General features: G+C 31.6%; 3 protein-coding genes and 1 pseudogene across 3 annotated transcripts; 2 read left to right on the top strand and 2 right to left on the bottom strand.

The window, feature by feature from the left end:
* Positions 1-897: 897 nt before the first annotated feature.
* On the top strand, positions 898-1705 carry LOC142541327 (uncharacterized). The gene is made up of 3 exons (XM_075647878.1): positions 898-1054; positions 1183-1320; positions 1386-1705. Exons 1-3 carry the CDS (start codon positions 898-900, stop codon positions 1703-1705), a joined length of 615 nt encoding a protein of 204 aa, XP_075503993.1.
* Positions 1706-7080: 5375 nt separating this feature from the next.
* LOC142541418 (11-beta-hydroxysteroid dehydrogenase 1A-like) lies at positions 7081-9093 on the bottom strand. Its single transcript, XM_075647953.1, has 6 exons — positions 8755-9093; positions 8438-8630; positions 8267-8352; positions 8040-8171; positions 7772-7936; positions 7081-7620 (listed from the first exon to the last, which is right to left on the bottom strand). The coding sequence occupies exons 1-6, from the start codon at positions 8935-8937 to the stop codon at positions 7342-7344; spliced, it is 1038 nt and encodes a 345-aa protein (XP_075504068.1). The 5' UTR covers positions 8938-9093; the 3' UTR covers positions 7081-7341.
* A 1329-nt stretch (positions 9094-10422) lies between these two features.
* Positions 10423-12655, bottom strand: LOC142542384 (heavy metal-associated isoprenylated plant protein 7-like; annotated as a pseudogene).
* Positions 12656-14243: 1588 nt separating this feature from the next.
* On the top strand, positions 14244-16045 carry LOC142542383 (protein BASIC PENTACYSTEINE2-like). The gene has a single exon (XM_075648990.1). The coding sequence runs from the start codon at positions 15095-15097 to the stop codon at positions 15932-15934; it is 840 nt and encodes a 279-aa protein (XP_075505105.1). The 5' UTR covers positions 14244-15094; the 3' UTR covers positions 15935-16045.
* The last annotated feature ends 4385 nt before the right edge of the window (positions 16046-20430 follow it).

Here is a 20430-nt window from a genome sequence, read left to right as displayed (position 1 = left end):
CATGGGAGATCTTGACGGTTCGTCTTCCGCAAAAACTGAGGTAATTGAACTTTTATTTGTGTAAATATTTCCTAGGCATTATTATTCATTTAATATGAATTGGTTTACTAAGCTATGCGTACAAACTGTTTGGTCGTAATTTTAATGGCTTTTCTGAAAATTGTTTGGTCGTAGTATGAACTGGTTCATTTAGAATGGCTTTTCTGAGAATCTTATGCGTTAGTTTGGTGCGAAGTGTTTCAAGTAATAATATTTACTAATTATGAGTGAAAAAGAGGTCTGCCTTTTTAGCATTGGTTGAAATATTATTTTTCTTTTATTTTTTTTCTTTCCCGGTTTCACATGGATCCATCTGTTTTAAATTCTTCTGATATTTAAGATTCTAATGTACAAGCCGCGGTGCATTGAAATTTTAGTATTCTAAAATGTTAAGAGTCATACTGCGTAGTGAAAAATGCTTGAGATTCATCTTTGGCAATACCTTTCGTTGATGAATGACTTGCTTTTCATTTTTTAGGGGCAACAATGATATGATTATGGTATGTATCTCAGAATAATATGTTTCTTTGTTAAATTGTGTTTACAGCAAATTTGCTTATTTTGATAGGTTGATATAATAGACTGATTTTTCAATGGAAGGAGGCAAGAATAAAAATATGTTTTCATATTTTAAACCCTAAAGCTAGTACATAAACTAGAGATGATCATTCTCCAATTAATGATGAGATCTCAAATCATGATGAACAATATCCGGTCAAGTATCAAAGAGTTGATAGTAATGTTAGCGGCTATGTTCAACTAGATCCGGCCAAGCGTACTCCAATTTGGCAATGTCCTGTCAATGAAAGATATGCAATCAGACGAGCTTATATCTTAAGGGGGCCATATCAACCAGTTATGGAGTATCCGCGAACCAAAATAGGAGAACAATACCGGCGATTTCAAAAAGGTTGGTTTGAGCAATTTCCTTGGTTGGAGTACTCTCCTAATATAGATGCAGCATTTTGCTTCCCATGTACTCGTTATGCTGCATTTACAGTTGATGGTTTTAGAGGTTAGAAAAGAGTTAATGATGGGAAAAGATGTGATTTATTGATGCATACAGAAAGTCTCACTTCACCACATAACAATGTCGTGGAATCTATGAGTCCTTTGATAATGTAAGTTGTCACATTGATAAAGTGATGAATGCACAAACATTGGAAGAAGTGAAGAAAAACTGTTTGAGGCTTACATCCACAATTGAAAGCATCTATTGGCTTTGTTTGCAAGGATGCGCATTGAGAGGAAATGATGAATCTTCATATTCCAAAAATCAAGGTAATCTTATAGAAATGATAAAGCTTATGGGAAAAATGGATGTTAACATTATAATGTTGTTTTAGAAAAAGCACCAAAAAATGCAAAGTATACATCACGATATATTCAAAAAGAAATTTTGCATATTCTTGCTGAGAGAGTAAGAAAGAAAATACGTGAAGAGGTTGGGAGTTCAAAACTTTGTCTTTTGATTGATGAAGCTAAAGACATATCAGACAAAGAGCAGATGACTATCGTGTTGAGATTTTTTGATCGTGAAGGGTTTTTCATGGAGCGTTTCTTTGATATTGTGCATGTTTCTGATACCACTGCGGTCACACTTAAAAAAGAAATATGTAATGTGCTTGGTCGACATGATTTGCATATCAAAGATATTCGCGGTTAAGGATACGATGGAGCTAGCAATATGCATGGCTCATGGAACGGACTGCAAGCTCTTTTTCTGAGGGATTCTCCTCAAGCATATTATGTTCATTGTTTTGCACATAGACTTCACTTAACGTTGGTGGCTGCTGCTGAAAAGGAGAGTTCTATTTGGCTATTTTTTTTCAAAATTGAATTCTATTTGTAATCTTATTAAGGCATCTCCAAAACGTCACGCTGAGTTGCAATCTGCCCAAGCTATTAAATTGAAACTATGGTAGTTATTGGTATTCGCGAGATAGGTACTAAAATTAATCATATGATTTCTTATTAATAAAATTGAGTTCTCAATTTTATTTCTCATTAATCATTTCACTTCTCATTTGTTTGTGACACATGTACTGGCCTTAATCAGATTGGTACTTTGCAACGAGATGGAAAGACGCGTTGGAGTTCTCATTTTGAGTCGATTTGCAGTATGATAGATATGTATAGCTGTGTGATTATTGTGCTTGAGCACATGATGGAGGAGGCATCTTCGAATTCTATACGAGGGGAAGCTACATGTTTTTTGATTGCATTGAGATCATTTGATTTCATTATTTAATGCATAAGATTATGGGGATCACATATTTGCTTTGTCGAGCTTTGCAAGAGAAGTCTTTGGACATTTTAAATGCAATGAATTTTGTCTCAACTACCAAAAATTTAACTTCATACTTTGAGAGCAGAATGTTATGATATTCTTCTAATGATCGTGCAATCAGTTTGTAAAAATAATGGTATTGAGATACCAGATATGAATGCTTGGTATAGATATGTTACAGGATGTTCGAGCCAGCAAAGGGATTCTATTACATTTGAACATCATTACCGTTTTGATGTATTTAATGCTCCAATAGATTTTCAAGTGGAAGAAATCATATTGCAGATTCAATGATGGGGCTGTAGAACTTCTTAGACTTAGCTCTGTTTTGGAACCTCGAGACAACTTTAAGTTGTTTGATGTTGATAATATTTACAATCTTGCAGAGAAATTCTATCCTAGTGATTTCAATAAACAATAACTACATTATCTGAAAATTCAATTGGATCATTATAAGTTTGATATAATTCATCATGAAAGGTTTCAGAATATTTGTACTATTTCTGAATTATGTCGAAGATTACTAGATACTGAAAAGACACGTCATTATCATTTAATTGACATATTGAATTAAGGCAGTAGCATGCAAATTACGTCCAAAAAAATTATGTTATTATCAATTTTTTTTAATACTTTTAAGTTAATTTATTCTTTTAAATAATATTAATAATTGGTTTAAACCGTCCTTAGTTTAAACTTTAAACAAAGTCAAACATTAAATAAGACACTAAGTTGGACCTGAGACACAGAACAGTGACGACTAAACCATCGATGTTTGCTGACCAACTGGTCCAACCTAAACTTCGACCAATAATGCAATAAATTATGTACAACTTATAATAATTACTTAAAAGTCAAAAATAAAATGTATTTAATTTTTTTTTCTTCTTGTGAACCAATAATTGGCCAATTGAGGAAATAATTAAATGAAGGAATTGGACTTAATTGCTTCATTGTCTACGTCACAGTTGAGCTATAATTTATTAATTATCTCTTAATCATATTTTTTACGTAAATGAAAATATAATGGAAACTGTCATAAAATATCTATAAATTAATCATGTTGAGATCGTGGAATTATATTCATTTAGAGATGTATTAATTAATCGATAAATAATAATGTATTATTTAAAAGAGTATTTTTTATTCAGAAAATGTAAATCTAATTACATAAAAAAAATTTTATGTTTTACTTGTGTCATATTTCTTGAATTAATACAAAATAAAAAAATCATTATATGTATATTTATAAAAATATGTAAATGATATTTGTTATTTCTAATAATTAAATAATATTATATTATATTACCTAATCAAGTAAAATTCACTTTTAATTTGAGCACAAGTATCTCCAGATCTAATTATTTGAAAATAGCAAAAATAATCTTCATAAATATTTGTTACAATTTGAAAATGCAAAATCAGATTTTTTGGATATAATGAAAAAAGGTTAAAGATGAATCCAACTAAATTTAAATTTTAAGAAAAAACAAACATTAGAATCATGATTTACTATATTGTCGGTTGTCCTACTATATATTTATAGAAAAAATTTCAAAATATTATTATCTTATTAATTTATTGAAATTATTAATTTTGCAAGTTGACTCAAATCAGGATCACGAAAAATATATATATTATCTTAAAAATATTATTAATTTATGGATTATTAATCTGCAAAAGTTTTACTGTCTATATATATATATTATGAGTAGATCTTTTGTGAGACGGTCTCACGAATTTTTATCTGTGAGAACAATCCTACCGATATTCACAATAAAAAATAATACTATTAGCATAAAAATTAATATTTTTTCATGGATGACTCAAATAAGAGATATGTCTCACAAAATACGACCCCTGAAACCGTCTCACACAAGTTTTTGTCATATATGATATGCAAGCAAGTATACAATAGTATATTTTTCTGATTTAGTTCGTGGCGTTTGAAGTTTGAACTCCGCACACCCCGTCGAAATTTATTATTTGGCCACCATATTTAATTTTCAGGATTTGAATGAGAATCAGATGAATACAAATATTTCACTTTTACATTATTGTGATAATAAATATTTAATAATTGAATTTCCTTCTTTCTATTCTATATATATAAAAAAACATAGATCTTTCATGAGATAGTCTCATGAAAATTTATTATGGGACGAGTCAACTCTGCATATATTTAAAACAAATGCAAAAACTTGTGTGATACGGTCTCAAGGGTCGTATTTGTTGAGACATATCTCTTAATTTTTATTGTGAATATCGGTAGGGTTGACCCGTCTCACAGATAAAGATTCGTGAAACCGTCTCACGAGAGGCCTACTCTAAAACAAAAATAATATTTTTGACATAAAAATAATATTTTTTATGTGTGACCTAAAGAGAATACTCATCTTGCTAAATTCAACTGTGAGAGATTGTATGAGTTTTTGTGCTATAAAAACTTTAAACTTTTATTTCATTCATCAAAGTTTCTAATTATGCCCCTAATCAGGATTGATCAGGAGCTTTCGTGGCATTATCATACAAAATCGAGTATTTAAATCGAACATATATACAACATTAATGGCTAATATTTTGATAATCAATCACGTACTCTTTTCAAATATGTTTTTATTATAAATTAATCGTAATCATTTCAACCCATCAATTAATTATATATAGGGATTTTAAAAACTAAGCCGAAAAGGTCAAACAGAAATATAGGATGATGCAAGAAATTCATGTCAATCGTGCTAATCACGTGTCATTGGTCGATTATTAAATTTTTAGAGAAAAAATTATGTTTCTAACCACCATTAATTGGTATCCAAATCTGGGCAGTTCCGAAACATCAAATTTTTAAATGTTGGAAGAAAGACAAAAGTGTGGAACACAGTGATTCTACTGATTCTCTCCAGTATGATTTCGATTAAAACGTGGAAATTCTAGTTAAATACAACCTGATCGTGATATACATTTTAGGTTACATCTTTGCAGATCTGAGCTTAATCGAGGAGAAAAAAAAAGTTAGTGGACTAAAACCGTGAACAATAGAAAAATAAAACATATACAAGTTACGTGTGATAAACCATTGCCTAATATTTTTGCTTCAACTCATATTTCCATTTAAAGAAAGTTGATACCGCCATTTGAAATTAATCAATGTGTCTACATATTATTTTTAAATGGTTAGCTGTTTCTTCACCTCTCCACGGCGTTGAAATTGGGAAAAAGGCCTACCTTATTAGATTCTCCTCATTTGTCCCATAAAGAACAAATCAATTTGCTCATTCAATTAGGAACACATTGTTGATCAAATATTTTATCTTGGAATACTTTAGATATTTGTAATTATAAAAATTAAATCTAAATAATATATCATGAAAATCAAAATTTTACAAAAAAAATTGTTGCTTTGGAGTACCATCTTGTATTGCTATATAAATTGTTAAGTCGATTTAGTAATTAGTAAAGCTGTTCGAACACTAAACCTAGTGTTATGAATGTTGTTCTAATATTTACGTTGTATGTGTCAGCCTATTTTTCCTTGGATGAATGTAGTAACGTTTTCTATGAGTTGACTTTTTAGTTCCAATTAATTACTATGGGCGTGTCTTATATATACGAGGGTATGGGACTATACAACATATCGCCTGCCTCATTCAGCGATTGCCCATTTCAAGCATTGGTTTTGACTGTTGAGTTTATCTCTTCCTCCGATGCTCTTTTATCTTTTGCATGTGAATTTGTGCGTACATGATCTTGATTTATGTATATATATATGAGTGTGCGCACGCCAAATCTTTATTCTCTTGCAACGACCCTTCTCAGATCCCACGATCTTGATTCTTTTTCTCAAGTAAGATTCTTGTTTGCAACTAAACTTTCTTTTGGTGAATCAATTGATCAAAAGATGACCAATTCAAGAAAGCTGACGTTGGGGTCCATGTTCAGTTTAGCTTATGACAGGGGTTGAAACAAGCATCCAAAATCTCATCTTTTTTAGCTTTTGATACCTGGAATTTGAGCCGGAGATGAGGAAGAAAAGTTTCTTATTCAAGAAACTCGAAAGTTATCTGTCGACAAACCCGCTAACAAAATCATCTTCTTCTTCTGGGACAAGTATGTTTACCAAGAGCAGGTCCTGGCACAGTATCACATCGAATCGCGGAAAAAACCCTAGTAAAACGCGCACTCCTAACGGCTGTTTCTCGGTGTACGTTGGGCCCGAAAAGCAAAGATTCGTGATGGAGACCAAGTACTTGAACCACTATTTATTCAGGACGTTGCTCGAGGATGCTGAAACGGAATACGGGTTCAATTGTGATGGCCCTTTGCTGTTGCCATGTGAAGTTGATCTGTTTTGCCAACTGTTGGCTGAAATGAAATGCAGCACAACTCATCATTATACCTCCAGTGCTTGTTGCAGTTCCTTCGTCAATCCTGCACGACGGCTAGACTAAAGTGACATGGCCAAAGGGTATAGCTCTCTCTTACAAGCTACTAACCCCGCCGATGACTCAAAACAATTAGTCAGTACTCTTAATCATGGTCATCAAGCCATGAGTTTATACAAAGCAGCTGTGCTCCTCCGATGGATCCAGTCCTGCCATGTCAATATATTACTCGTGTCCAGGTCTTAAAATTGGGGAAATTTGAGTAAATCGGGAACGCATGTAATATTGTACAGGATCCCTTTTAACATGAATGTTACAGGTACTTGATTTTTAAGTGTTCAAAGTTTATATTGCAGGTGCTCTTAATTACAAACATGACAGCCAAATAATATCTATTACAAGCAACACAGGCAAATGAAAGAAAACTAATTAAAATTAAAGGTGGTTCTCCGAGTACCACCCTCTTTAGAAACAACTACCATAAACAAACATCATCACTGCACCATGCTCCGGGAAAAGTGCCATTGAATAAGCTATTCCTCCGGCACCTTCTTATTATTACATAATCAATTATCATAATATATAAAACCCTGAATGGCATACATAAACCAAACATATCCCTCTTCGTAGTCAGGTTTTAATCTTGGGAGATCGGACAGAATCTGGATGTACGACTTCCTTCAAACCTGGGAATTTCGTTATTTTTTGGCTCATCGGTGACGTTTCTGGTTCGGTGATGCAAAACCAGCGGTTAAACCAATCTAGTGCTTCCGGGCACATCATCTTGAAGAAGAACAATGCTCTGAACCAAGATGGCACCGTCAAGTACTTGTCTGCCCGGCAAACACTGTTCACAATCTCCTTCGCGCATCGGTCCACGGACTTTATCGGAACAGCGCTCATCACAACCTGAGAGTACTTCAAGGTCAGCCAGCTTTTCCAAACAGGTTAACAAAATTTGAAGTATATATGTACATCTTTTTAGTTTCTCACTAATTTGATTCTTAAAAACACAAATGAGTAAACATGAATTAGGCCGATAAGTAGCTTGGAGCCTTACATCTCGCATTTCTTGGTCTACTACCATTTTTCCATCTTTTGAAAGGATTTTTCCCTTGGTCATCTCCGACTCAACCAATCCGGGCATGACAATAGTAATTCCTATATCGGACCCGAACTCGACTCGCATCGTTTCAAAGAAACTCACAACCGCAGCTTTGCTTGCCTGGAACCAACCAAAGCAATTAAGATCGTGTTATCGTGATATATACTCAAATGTCCCAAACTGGCTGGGATCATAATTAAACCATGAATTCTCTATACTTCACATTGTAATAGCTTAGCCTTGGTGCGTTCAACCAACTATTGGAAGATGCAATCGCTACAATCTTGCCCTTTGTCATCCTCAAGTATGGAGCGGCAAAGTAAGTAGTATAGACGGGACCCCAGAAATTTATGTCCTACCAATTGGGAAATCAATACAATTATCAGTGAAATAAATATATTCTATATATATTTGGCCAAAGTTCCCTTATTTCAAAATTAGACCATGTACCATAGCAGGTTTGAAGTTTGTAACATCGAAGCTGTCTTCGAACATGCACGCAGGAGTGATCCCTGCTGGTATCACCAAATGATCCACTGAATCCAGAAAATGTAAAATTTACTTATACATTCCTCTAAGAAAAACACAAATTAATATATTAATATATCTGCATGTGCTTACATCGCCCAAAATTCTTGATGGCTTCTTCAATCAAACGCTTGCAATCTTCAACTTTCGAAATATCTGTGCGTAGAGGAATAACCAGTGGAGAGCCGAGCCAACGGGCAGTCTCCGCCACCTCTCGCAAAGCCTTGTCTCTTCTAGCCCCAATAACCAAGTATGCACCTCTGCTACCATACTCATAAGCTAGATGCTTTAAACATATATATGCATTCAAAATCAGTTTATTCATGAATGCACTTCGAGTTGTTGCACAAATTGTGTAAATCGTGCATGGGCATATACACATATTAATTATATTTTCGTTTACAATATACCTCACCGATTCCAGAAGAAGCTCCGGCGATTACCACAACTTTTCCAGCGACATTCTCCCGGAAAATGGAGCGGAAGACATAGCGGAACGACCTGAAACAAAGATACGCTGGAAACAAAAACAAGAACGCATTGAAGGTGAATATTGGTGCGAAAATGTTCAAGAACAAGGTAACCAAATCCATGGCTCAAAAACACTTTACTGCTAAATGCGAATAAACCCGATTGAGGGAATATAAAATGCATGAAGAACAAATGTTGCATGAAAGAATATTGACACGTTCGGTATTGGATGGACAGCTGCATATCTCCGTGGTCATTTTTCTATGAACCTCTTCACTGACATGGATTCCTGAAAATCATCGATTCGAAGTTAAAAAGAGTGGAGAGTTTAAGAATTGGCCAATGAAACATCTACATGGCAAATAACATCATATATTATGCGAAAACTATTTCAACCTCAAAATTAATTCGATCTCATGCATTGTATCCAATTATTGTGAGAAAATTAACACAACTTATCAAGTCTAATAATAAATATTTGAAGCGCGAAAGTTTACAAGTGTTTCAACTATGAGCAGAACAAATGGCGCAACTATGAACAATCCAACACATGATATATTAAGTTACTTATATCACATCGAATATGAACAATTTCTAACAAGGAAACAACATCTAGGTCATCTCATTTCCATATTTTTTCTTTTTGGTTTTGTTTACAATTTGTAATTTTTTTCCTCATTTTTCAGTCTTTTTTATCATAATTATTTATCATGCTACGTCAATTTTTTTTATGCTACGTAAATATTATGATGAAAAATGCTATAGACGTAAAAAAATACAAATTAGTAGACTGATATATAATATGATAAAAATGAAAAATATAGAGAACTACAAATATTATTGTCCATTTCCTAATGCTATACTGAATTTTATTAGATATATTTAAAATATGATACATTTGATACAAAAAACATAACATAACAACAAAAAGGCGAGAAATACAGTAAAAATAATAATTATACAGGTAAATTTTGACAATGATGAAATATATCTTTTGAAAAAGAAAAACAAATAGTTAGGATCCAATATTGTTTAATCTTACTTTAGGAAACAAAAGGGGAAAAAGAAGCACCCGTGACATTAGTTTAGAATGCGTCTAGAGTGGGATATATAAATCCTATATTCAAGTCTAATTAGGTGTGTAAACGATCAGATTCGGTTCGCGAATTTTTTGAACCGACTAGAAAAATATTTGATTCTATTTGATACTAATCGAATTCGAACCAAACTCGAATATGTTCGAACTTTTTTCGAGCCGAACTCGAGCCAAATTATTTTGTTCGATAGTTTGCAAGCTCTAGTATTTTATTAAAATAATATAATTATATATTAAATAAATAGATTTTGAGTTTGAATACTTATTTTCGAGCAATAATTCAAATAGTTCACGAACATGTTTGAATATTTCGAATCGAACTCGAACTTTAATTCAAACCAAATTCGAACTAAAATTTTAAAATTTTCGAACTTCGAATCGAGCTTGGACTCAATCTTGAATAGAACTAATTCGAGTCGAATTCAAACCTTCGAATTTTCTACATATTTGACACGATTCGATTGCAACCCCTAGTCCAAATTAAATTTTCCACCATGAAACATCACACATGTAGAGTATAAAATAAGGATCATGTCAATAGTGTAGGACATGAATTGAAAACCCCAATCTGCCCCTCATGATTCCCAACATTTACATAATAAAACAGGCATTTGGATTCTCATCACTGAATATCTGTGGAGGAGGATATGTTGCGTACGAGTCTTGTATAGACCTTTGATGAGGATAGACCTGATAGTTCTGAGGGTAATTGTGGAAGATTTCATTCCTTTTGAAATCCATTTTCGAATCCTCATCCTGATCTCCAGCCTCTGGTTGGAACACCTGAGAATTTTTCTGTTCGCTTTCTTTGTCTTTTTCAACTTTCTTGGTCTCTTTTTCTACCTCCTCCGCTTTCTTCACATTATCCCCTTCTTTCTGCTTATCCTCTGGTTTCGTCTCTGGCTCCACCTTTGAGATCACAGCGTGTTTTCCCGTTCTCTTCCACACATAATCGGCGAGCGTTTCGGGTTCAAATACGCCTTTCACAGTCACTTGTGAGCTCTTTAGGTCTGGCTCTGCGCTTTTCACTCCTACACACGGAGAACATTGTATCATTGTATGTGTTAGATGCTACTCACAATTTCTTGATTCATCTGGAACTAACCACTACATCAGTTACATACGCAGATGGTTGCCCATGATTCTACAAGCGAACAATTTAATAATATTAAACGAAGAAAGTTTGAAAGAAAGGAAACACCGAAACATGATCTAATGAAATGAATATAATATTATATTGCAATATAAAAAGGTGTACGTATACAGATTCCACTGATTACGAATAATATAGAATCATCCAATTCCTTTATGATCTCATAGATGCAAAAAGAGGTAAAGACTAATAAAGAATAAGGATCTTTGCGACCACAGCCTGAAAGGATAATCAAAGCAAAAACAGCAAAAAATTTGTAAAAACTTTAGGAGGACACAAAAATTTGTTTGGTTTCCACTTTTTGAGCAAATAAAAATCATACCTTTCATTCTTTCAATACGTTTCTTGATTTCTTAAGCACAAGCTTCACAATGCATGTACACCCCCAACACGACTGTAACCACAGGAGGCTGGAACAAAAAGAAACGCAAATTACATGAATCCAACTACCCAACAAATTCTGAAATTTAAAAGAAAAGAAAAAAGGGCAAATTAAGTTGAAAAAAATGAACCGGAAACCTCCTCCTCCTCTTTCTTCTCTTCAGATTTGGCCACCTCTATTTTTTCTTCAGGCTTCTTGTGGTCTTCCGCCGGTGGCTTCGGGATCGGTGAAATAAGCTTCACTTGGCGGTGGCTCTTCTTCTGAACCCTCTCCAAGATCTTGAGTGGATCTGCTTTTTCACCTTTCACAACCACTTTACTGGTCCTACAATCTGTTATCACGTCTTCAACTCCTGAAAACCCCCAAAAGAAAAGCTTAAAAAGTTCTACGAAGTGGCAATCTACCTGTTTAACATTTATCAAGAAATGGGAAATATTTGGAATTTTTTTTATCAGCTGTCTGATTTTCAAAGAAAGTCCGTAAAAGAAAACGCTTCAAATTTCCCATAATGTGTGGGGAAAAAGAACTGATTTTTAGTGAAAATACGAAAAGCCCAGAAAAGAAAAGAAGGTATACAATCCATTTATCAATAATTACCTTCAAAATCCTTGAGACAACTGCGGACTTTTCTAGCACACCCTTCACAATGCATGTAAACCTTCAAGATAATTTCTTGCGGCGGAAGAGGCAGCTGTGGCTGTTCCGCCGCCTTGGGTTCTTCGGATTCCATCTTATCCTTACTAATTTCCGCAGTCTTGAGGGCTCCTCCTTTGCTTCCCCCCTCCGCCGGCTTCGCTGCCTCCCCTGTTTTCTTCTTCTCTTCCTGCATAAAAGCACACACGCCCACATAAATAAGCGAGTCACCAATGCATTAACAAAACGGTTTACAGATTTTGTTTAAATAAAAAAATGTGCGCGGAGAGATGACAGCGGATGAACGAATAAGACCTCTCCCATTTCTGCTGCTTTCTTTCCTCCGGTGTGGAAATGGAGCGGATGATGCATGATACAGCTCAGATGTCTTGTTCAAACAGAGACAACTGCACTGCTTGTACTTTATTTATTTTATTTTTCGCTTTCTTGGCCGAACACACTCGCACAGAATAGCACACGCAGTGTGTAGTTTCTTTTCAAAGAGAAATGGTACTTCGGCAAGAAACTCGCCCCGACGGATGAAATCACCACAATTCTTTGTATGTCTTTTTAAAAAGAAAAATAAAATAAAAAAACATGTCTTTTAATATAGTGGTTTTGTTTTTAGTCTTTTCCTACTCTGATACTTAAAAAAGGTTATTTAAATGAAAACTCATGTTACTTTAATAATTGAAAAGTTACGTATAAGATTTTCGCCGGTTTGGCAATTTCTTAGATAAGAAGAGTTAGAAAAAAACAATTATTGTTAAGACTGTAATAATTATTTATCTTACATTTTGTGTATTTATACGGTGATTTTAAACTGCTTTATATTTATTTATCCTATAGTATTTTGATATCGTGGAAAAATAGAATAGGTCTCTTGTAAGATTGTTTCACAAATCTTTATCTGTGAGATAAGTCAATCATACCTATATTTAAAATAAAAAGTAATACACTTAGCATAAAAAGTAATATTTTTTTATGCATGACCCAAATAAAAGATCTGTCTCACAAAATACGATTTTCATCAATTTATCATCAATTTTTATAAGCTTCGTAAAACTATAAATTTTATTTTAAAAGAATACAATATAAAATCATATTTAATAAAAATTACATTTAATATATTTTTTATTAGTTATATTTTTAAATTATGATTTGCTGTCCTCCGTTACCATGATGGTATCTCTCATCTCCAAAGCTTAGTGGGGTGTATTCAATTCAGATTTCTGATAATTTTTAATGATTTTTTTAAATGGATAGACTTTTATGGATTTGATAGATTTTTATTGACTTATACAGAATCTCACAGATTTATAAACAGATTTACTTAGATTCATGTAGACTTTTTTACAAGATTTTTATAGAGTTTTGGGAATTTTTTTTATAGAATTTTATAAATTTTATACTTAATTATAACACATTATGAAAGAATAATTACATATATAACATATTCAGTTTGAAACATTTTTTCAATATTTATATTAATAAGTAAATTTACTTATTTAAAAGTTAAATCTTTAATCCTTACATATATATATATATGTGAGTTTGTATGCATGTTTATAGATTTTTAAAATACATCAATTGATTAATCTGTAACATTGTTTTTGAATTGATATTATACATGTGAAAAAAATATTATTTATCATTATGTGGATATAATTTTGTATAAAAATATCATAGTTTACACATTAATTGAAACTGCTAAAAAAAATTTAAAAAACCATAGTTATTGCGAGGCTATTCAATCATTAAGAATTAAGTGTCATTTATTGGATCATCTTGTATTATTATTGAATATTACATTAATTTGTATAAATCATAAATTAAAAATCACAAAATCAAATCTAGAATACAAAATTTCTTATGATGTTAAAATAGAAAATTATTAAATGAAAAATTAGTTAAAAATGAAAATTTTGATAAAGAAAGATGAAAAAATAGAGATACATTTCGAAAATTCAAGAGAGTGATAGAGATAGATGAGAGGAGAGGAGATAAGAAGAGAGATGATGTGAAGCGACAGAGAAATAAATAAATAGCTTGTGTATGAGTTAAAAGTTTTAAAAATCCATCCAAATTTTTGGGTTGAATCAAATAAAAGTTTTAACAATTTATAGTTGTACTTTAGACTTAAAAATCCATAAATACACCCCATTAGTATTTTATCAGATTTGATTCTCGATTTTGAATGTTCGTCAAATTTTTGATAAGATTTGTTCTGTTCCGTTTGTTTTCAAGTGTTGTTTTGGATCTGTTCAGTTTACTCTTCTTCAGATCTGGTTCTAATTCTAAATGCTAAATATTGATTCTTTTGTTGAAATTTTTTCGTTTGGTCGATTACTTTGGCCATTTTCGACGTGGGATTTTGAACTATTAGAGATCCTTTTGATTCTTCAGTTGTTTTGTTGAATTTCGTCTGGGTTTATTCATTTCCTTGAACTTTCCAGATCTTACTGGTGTTTCAGTTCTTGAAATTGTGGGGCTTTTGGGTAATTTTGAATCTCCGTCTTTGTTGAAATGCGGGTTGTGCTTCAATTAGAATTCTACTCCACACTTCCCGGATTTTGGTGCCCAACGATTGCCAATTTTTCTTAGAATTTGAACCATTTAGTTTGAGTCTAGTGTCGTGAGATTCCAAAGGCTATAATAATATTTTCAATTTCTGTCTTTAGGTTGGTATTCTCGCTTGTCTTGTTTGGCGTGCTTTGCTTCTCTGATCTTGGTTTAATAACTTTCAAGATAGTTTTGTTTATTGGGTGCAATGCTGAGGAGGTGCTTACTCCATCTATTCTTGTCCAGCTAATTCGTCTTTGAATTGTTTGCCAGTCAAATGCTTTAGCAATTTGGTGTCTTGATCTTCTTGGATGCTAATTTTATGATTAGCGGGTTTCTCTATTTTCAGTGGTTACTTCGTTGATGATTGTTGCAAACACTAAGGTGCTTTACATGAATTTATGTTGAGGATTCATTTGATGTGATATTCTTTTCCCTCATTCGGTAGAAGTTATGGACGACGACAGCATGAGGAATTGGGGTTATTATGAACCTCCACTTAGAGGGCATCTTGGTTTGCAGCTAATGTCTTCTATGGTCGACCGAGACACGAAGCCTTTCGTATCTGGATGCGATAATCCTTTGATGGTTTCACCCAACAGTGCTTTCCATCCTCGAGATTGTGTGGTTACCGAGCCTCCTGTCACGCACATGGACTATGTTAGAGATAGCTGGATAAATCACCGGGAAAAGTTTTTGCATATGTTTCCATCAAACCCTTACGGCTCAATTCTTGCAGAAACTTCGGACAGTCACCAATTCATGCCTATGCCACACCAACCCGATGCAGATATAAATTCAGGCTCGAAGGAGCTGGATATTAAAAAGGAAGCTAGTCCTCCTTTGAAAAAGAGGGCTGCTCCTGCTAATCCAAAAAATCCCAAAGGAAAGAAGCCAAGAAAAGGTCCTCTACCAAAGGAAAATGACAATCCCTCTGTTCGCCGTGCAAAAGCGGCAAAAAAGAACGTGGATGTCGTGATAAATGGTGTTGATATGGATATATCTGGCATACCGATTCCGGTTTGCTCTTGTACTGGTACTCCGCAGCAGTGTTATCGATGGGGATGTGGGGGATGGCAATCGGCATGCTGCACAACTACTATATCAATGTATCCTTTGCCTATGAGCACCAAAAGACGAGGAGCCAGAATTGCTGGACGGAAAATGAGCCAGGGAGCTTTCAAGAAAGTCTTGGAAAAACTAGCAACCGAAGGCTACAACTTTACTGGCCCAATTGACTTGCGGACTTACTGGGCAAAACATGGTACCAACAAGTTTGTGATTATCAGATAAACTCATGCTTACACGCCGGAGCTATAATTGATGGGTTGCAAAAATGGTGTTTATTCCCTAACATGTTTCGATTCTAATACATCGTTATTGTACGAGAATAACATATATTTTAACTAGAAGACATGTACGTGCGTTGTACGTGTGGAATATACAACAACCATAATTTCTAAATTTCTCATGATATATTTTGAAATTATAAAGATCTATACATAAATCGCGTCATTAAAAAATTAGCCACAAGTTCTACAAGTATTCATCGAAAGAAATTTGACATGCCATAAAACATGAAGATAATTGTAATATTTTAAAAACATTTTATTTTTCGAGCAAAATAAATATTTAAAAAACATAAACAAAATCTTATAAATCTTTTTAAGTAATTATAAATGTAAGAATAATTTGTTTCACATAAAAAAGATTTGAATTCATTTTTATTCCTCATTTCCTATCACTTTGATATATATAAGAGTAATTATTACAGATATAATCAATTTAAGATCATTTCAATTCTTTTGTAGTGTTCTCTCATGACACCAAATAATTATTTGGGTCTGTCATGCATAAAGTTTTACGGTTTGACCCATTGACACTCACATCAGTGCAATTCTCATTATGTTCGCAATTAGGTTTGTATATGACTTTACACGGTACATCAAAATTATAAGAAATAAAAGTCTTGTCTTGGTTAACAAATATAACATTTGACCTGAAAAAATAGACTGTAAATCTTATTTCAAAATAAAATTTTAGTTTTCTTTAATTGACTTTAAAATTCATCAATGACTGAAAAACAAAAAACATGCATTTTTTAATACTATTTAACGAAAATAAGGACATACATGTAAATTCACACAATTTACGTTATTTATGGATATTAATTTACTCAAATTAAAAATAAAATTGTCATAGAAACTCATATGAAGCTGTTTCGTGGGTCAATTTTGTGATACATGTCTCCAATCCGACTTGAATCATGGAAAAAAATATTGTTTTCACTCTGAAAATGGTTGGGTCGACCCATATTAGGATATATATCAATGAAACCGTCTCACAGTAAACCTACTCAAAAATTGGAGAACTATAAAATTTTGAAAAATAGAGTAAAATTCATCTTTCTTCGATTTATTTTAAAATGCATTAACATTAGTTGATAAAAAAATGTCGACTCGTCTTAGAGATATATCTATTTGATATCGTCTTACATAAGATTTACTCAAAAATTGGATAACTATAAAATTTTGAACAAAAACGTAAACTTCATTTTTATTCTATTTATTTTAAAATTAATTAATTAATGAAAAATACAAATCAAACTAAAAGACATCCTAAAAAATAAAGATAGAGTTCACACGAGTGTAAATTTAAATGACGCTCTAAAAAATGGTAGTTAAATTTTTCATTCTAAAATATGGTAACTAAATTTCATTTTTCTTCAATTTATTTTAGAAGTAATTTAATAGCTATGAAAAAACAAACAAAAACATATATTTATTATTTTTATCATTTTAAAATTCATTATATATATAAGTGTTTTTTAAAAATGGATTGCAAATTTCATCACAAAAAATGGATTGATTGTATTTATATTGGTAGAAGTAGATGTTTTATGCATTTATTTTTTGTTCATGTGTTTGTTATGTTCTTGTGACCTTATAAATATATGAGTTTCATTTGTGAGTTTACTATTATGACCTCGTGTTTTGAATTATGACATAGTTGATGGGGTTATTTTAGTCATTGTCCATGTTAAGGTTAACATGATTTAATCCATTTCAATAGTTATCATTCAATTATATTTATGTTGGTAGAAATTGATGTCTTATGCATTTATTTTTGTTCGTGTGTTTGTTATGTTCTTGTGACCTCTAGTATTACCTTTGTATTATGAGTTCCATTTGTGAGCTTACTATTATGACCTCGTGTTTTGCATTTTGACATAGTTGATGGGTTATTATTTTCATTGTTCATGTTAAGGTTAATATGATTTAATTCATTTTAGTAGTTATCATTCAATTGTATTTATGTTGGTAGAAATTGATGTTTTATGCATTTAATTTTTGTTCATGTGTTTGTTATGTTCTTGTAACATTTAGTTATTACCATCGTATTTTTTTTTGTTCACGTGTTTATTATATTCTTGTAACATTTAATATTACCTCTGTATTCTTTTTTCACTTGTTTTATCATTATTTTTTGCTTTTTTTTATATTGTTTTTTCCATGCTTTTCTTTTTCTTCTTTGCTACATTAGTTTTTTTGTTATTTTCATCTTGTTTTTTCCTCTTTGTAGCATTTGTTTTCTAGACATTGTCCATGATAAGTTAATATGATTTAATTCATTTTAGTAATTATCATTCAATTGTATTTATGTTGGTAGAAATTGATATCTTGTTTATTATATTCTTGTGACCTTTAGTATTAACTTTTGTGTACTTCATTTAAGTACATTGTTGTTTGGGCTTGATAAAATCCATTACTCTATTAATTTATATTCATTGTTCTTCCTTTATGAATTATATTTGGATGAAAAAAATCTTTTATGGTTTGATAGAGTTGTTATTATGTCATAATCATGTTGATTGAAAAGTTTGTCATATGAACACGTGAATATATATGTTTATGGTCATGATACTATTTTATCTATTGTGTTTTGATTTGATCCGTCAATTTGGGTTAGATTTGTCGGTTTGGCCTGCACCACCAAACAGTTTAAGTGAGTTAGGTTGAAATTTTGTCGACTCATTTAAAGGTGACCCTAAATGAGCTCCAACGAGTTTATATTAAATATTTATATATCTAATATTATCAATTTTCCATCATGAATTCTTGATATAAAATAGAAAATATCATTTTGATTTCAAAATTGTGATGTTGCTATCTTGTCCAAAAATTGTGGGTTGTTGAGACATTTTGGTAGTCACTCAAAATTGAGTGTCAAAGTTGACATTTGAGTTTTATTTTTGGATTCCTGACAATATTTTCGTCAACATATTATTTTTAAAATGGAGTGCAAATGTCGTTCTAAAAATGAAAGATAAATTCAAATGGCACTCTAAAAATGGTAGCTAAATTTTTCATTCTAAAATATGATAGCTAAATTTCATTTTTCTTCAATTTATTTTAGAAGTCATTAATAGCTATGAAAGATGTTCCAAAAAATGAAAGATAAATTTATATGACACTCTAAAAAATGGTAGCTAAATTTTTCATTCTAAAAAATGGGAGCTAAATTTCATTTTTCTTCCATTTATTTTAGTAGTCATTTAATAGCTATGAAAAAACAAACAAAAAAATATATTTATTATTTTTATCATTTTGAAATTCATTATATATATAAGTGTTTTTTAAAAATGGATTGCAATTCTTCAATTTAGTTTAGATTCTTAATTAATAAATGAAAACAAAACAATAAAAGAGATATGTATTAATGAATATTCAACTCATATATTTATAGTGGTAATAGATTCATTAATTAATAAATGAAAACAAAACCACCAAAAAGATATGTATTAATGAATATTATTTAATGAAGATAAGGACATAGATGTAAATTCACAATTCAACTCATATATTTATAATAGTAGTAATAATAAATGAAAACAAAACAATAAAAGAGATATGTATTAATGAATATTCAACTCATATATTTATAGTGGTAATAGATTCATTAATTAATAAATAAAAACAAAACCACCAAAAAGATATGTATTAATGAATATTATTTAATGAAGATAACGACATAGATGTAAATTCACAATTCAACTCATATATTTATAATAATAGTAATAGTAGTAATAGATTTGTTTATGCTTTCCCAAGCAAAGGAAAATGCATGTCATTCGTCCTTTGAGTTAATTTGAAGAGCTCTGACCAAAGTTTACTTCAAGCTTCAATTATAAGTAGGGTTTTTTTGAGATGGTTTGTGAGACGGGTCAACTTCACCAATATTCAAAATAAAAAGTAATATTCTTAGCATAAAAGGTAGTATTTTTTCATGGATGACCGAAATAAGAGATTCGTCTCACAAAATATGACTTGTAAGATCGTCTCATACAAATTGTTGCCTTCCATTAGTGCACAACTTTCTTAGGGGTATTTTTATAATTTTATTTTTCCATTTGATTTATAGATTATGCCAAACTTGGTACAAAATTTAAGTCGTGGATCACGTTGTATTTCATGGAAAACGCCATGTATTTTGTTAAAATTGTGTTTATATAAAATTTCTTTTATATTGATACAAATTTCATATAAAATTAGGCAATATATTGAGATGACACGACGTAATACGTATGATATATGAATAAAAAATTAAAATATATAGATAATATAATGATCAACGGTTGATTCTCATCTATCATGATTCTTGTTATCTCCAATTCACGACGCCATGTTAAAAAAATTATTCAACCCAGAAGAATTTATTAAAACCAACCGACACAATATTCCCATCATTTTCAATTTAAAATAAATTCTCTTTGTCGACAACGCAAGTTG

Source organism: Primulina tabacum, chromosome 4 (genome assembly GCF_025594145.1).
Source record: "Primulina tabacum isolate GXHZ01 chromosome 4, ASM2559414v2, whole genome shotgun sequence".
Classification (NCBI taxonomy): Eukaryota; Viridiplantae; Streptophyta; class Magnoliopsida; order Lamiales; family Gesneriaceae; genus Primulina; species Primulina tabacum.
Note: the sequence above shows the minus strand (reverse complement) of the source record. Positions and strands in the feature narration are given on the sequence as shown.

Excerpts from the sequence above, each read along its gene's own strand:
- LOC142542383 (XM_075648990.1), top strand. The coding sequence starts at position 15,095 with ATGGACGACGACAGCATGAGGAATTGGGGTTATTATGAACCTCCACTT.
- LOC142541327 (XM_075647878.1), top strand. The coding sequence starts at position 898 with ATGGAGTATCCGCGAACCAAAATAGGAGAACAATACCGGCGATTTCAA. Across the intron at positions 1,055-1,182 it reads TACAGTTGATGGTTTTAGAG|TGATGAATGCACAAACATTG; the intron begins GTTAGAAAAGAG and ends ACATTGATAAAG. Across the intron at positions 1,321-1,385 it reads TTCATATTCCAAAAATCAAG|AAAAAGCACCAAAAAATGCA; the intron begins GTAATCTTATAG and ends ATGTTGTTTTAG.
- LOC142541418 (XM_075647953.1), bottom strand. The coding sequence starts at position 8,937 with ATGGATTTGGTTACCTTGTTCTTGAACATTTTCGCACCAATATTCACC. Across the intron at positions 8,172-8,266 it reads CAAACTTCAAACCTGCTATG|GACATAAATTTCTGGGGTCC; the intron begins GTACATGGTCTA and ends CCCAATTGGTAG. Across the intron at positions 7,621-7,771 it reads TAGACCAAGAAATGCGAGAT|GTTGTGATGAGCGCTGTTCC; the intron begins GTAAGGCTCCAA and ends AAGTACTCTCAG.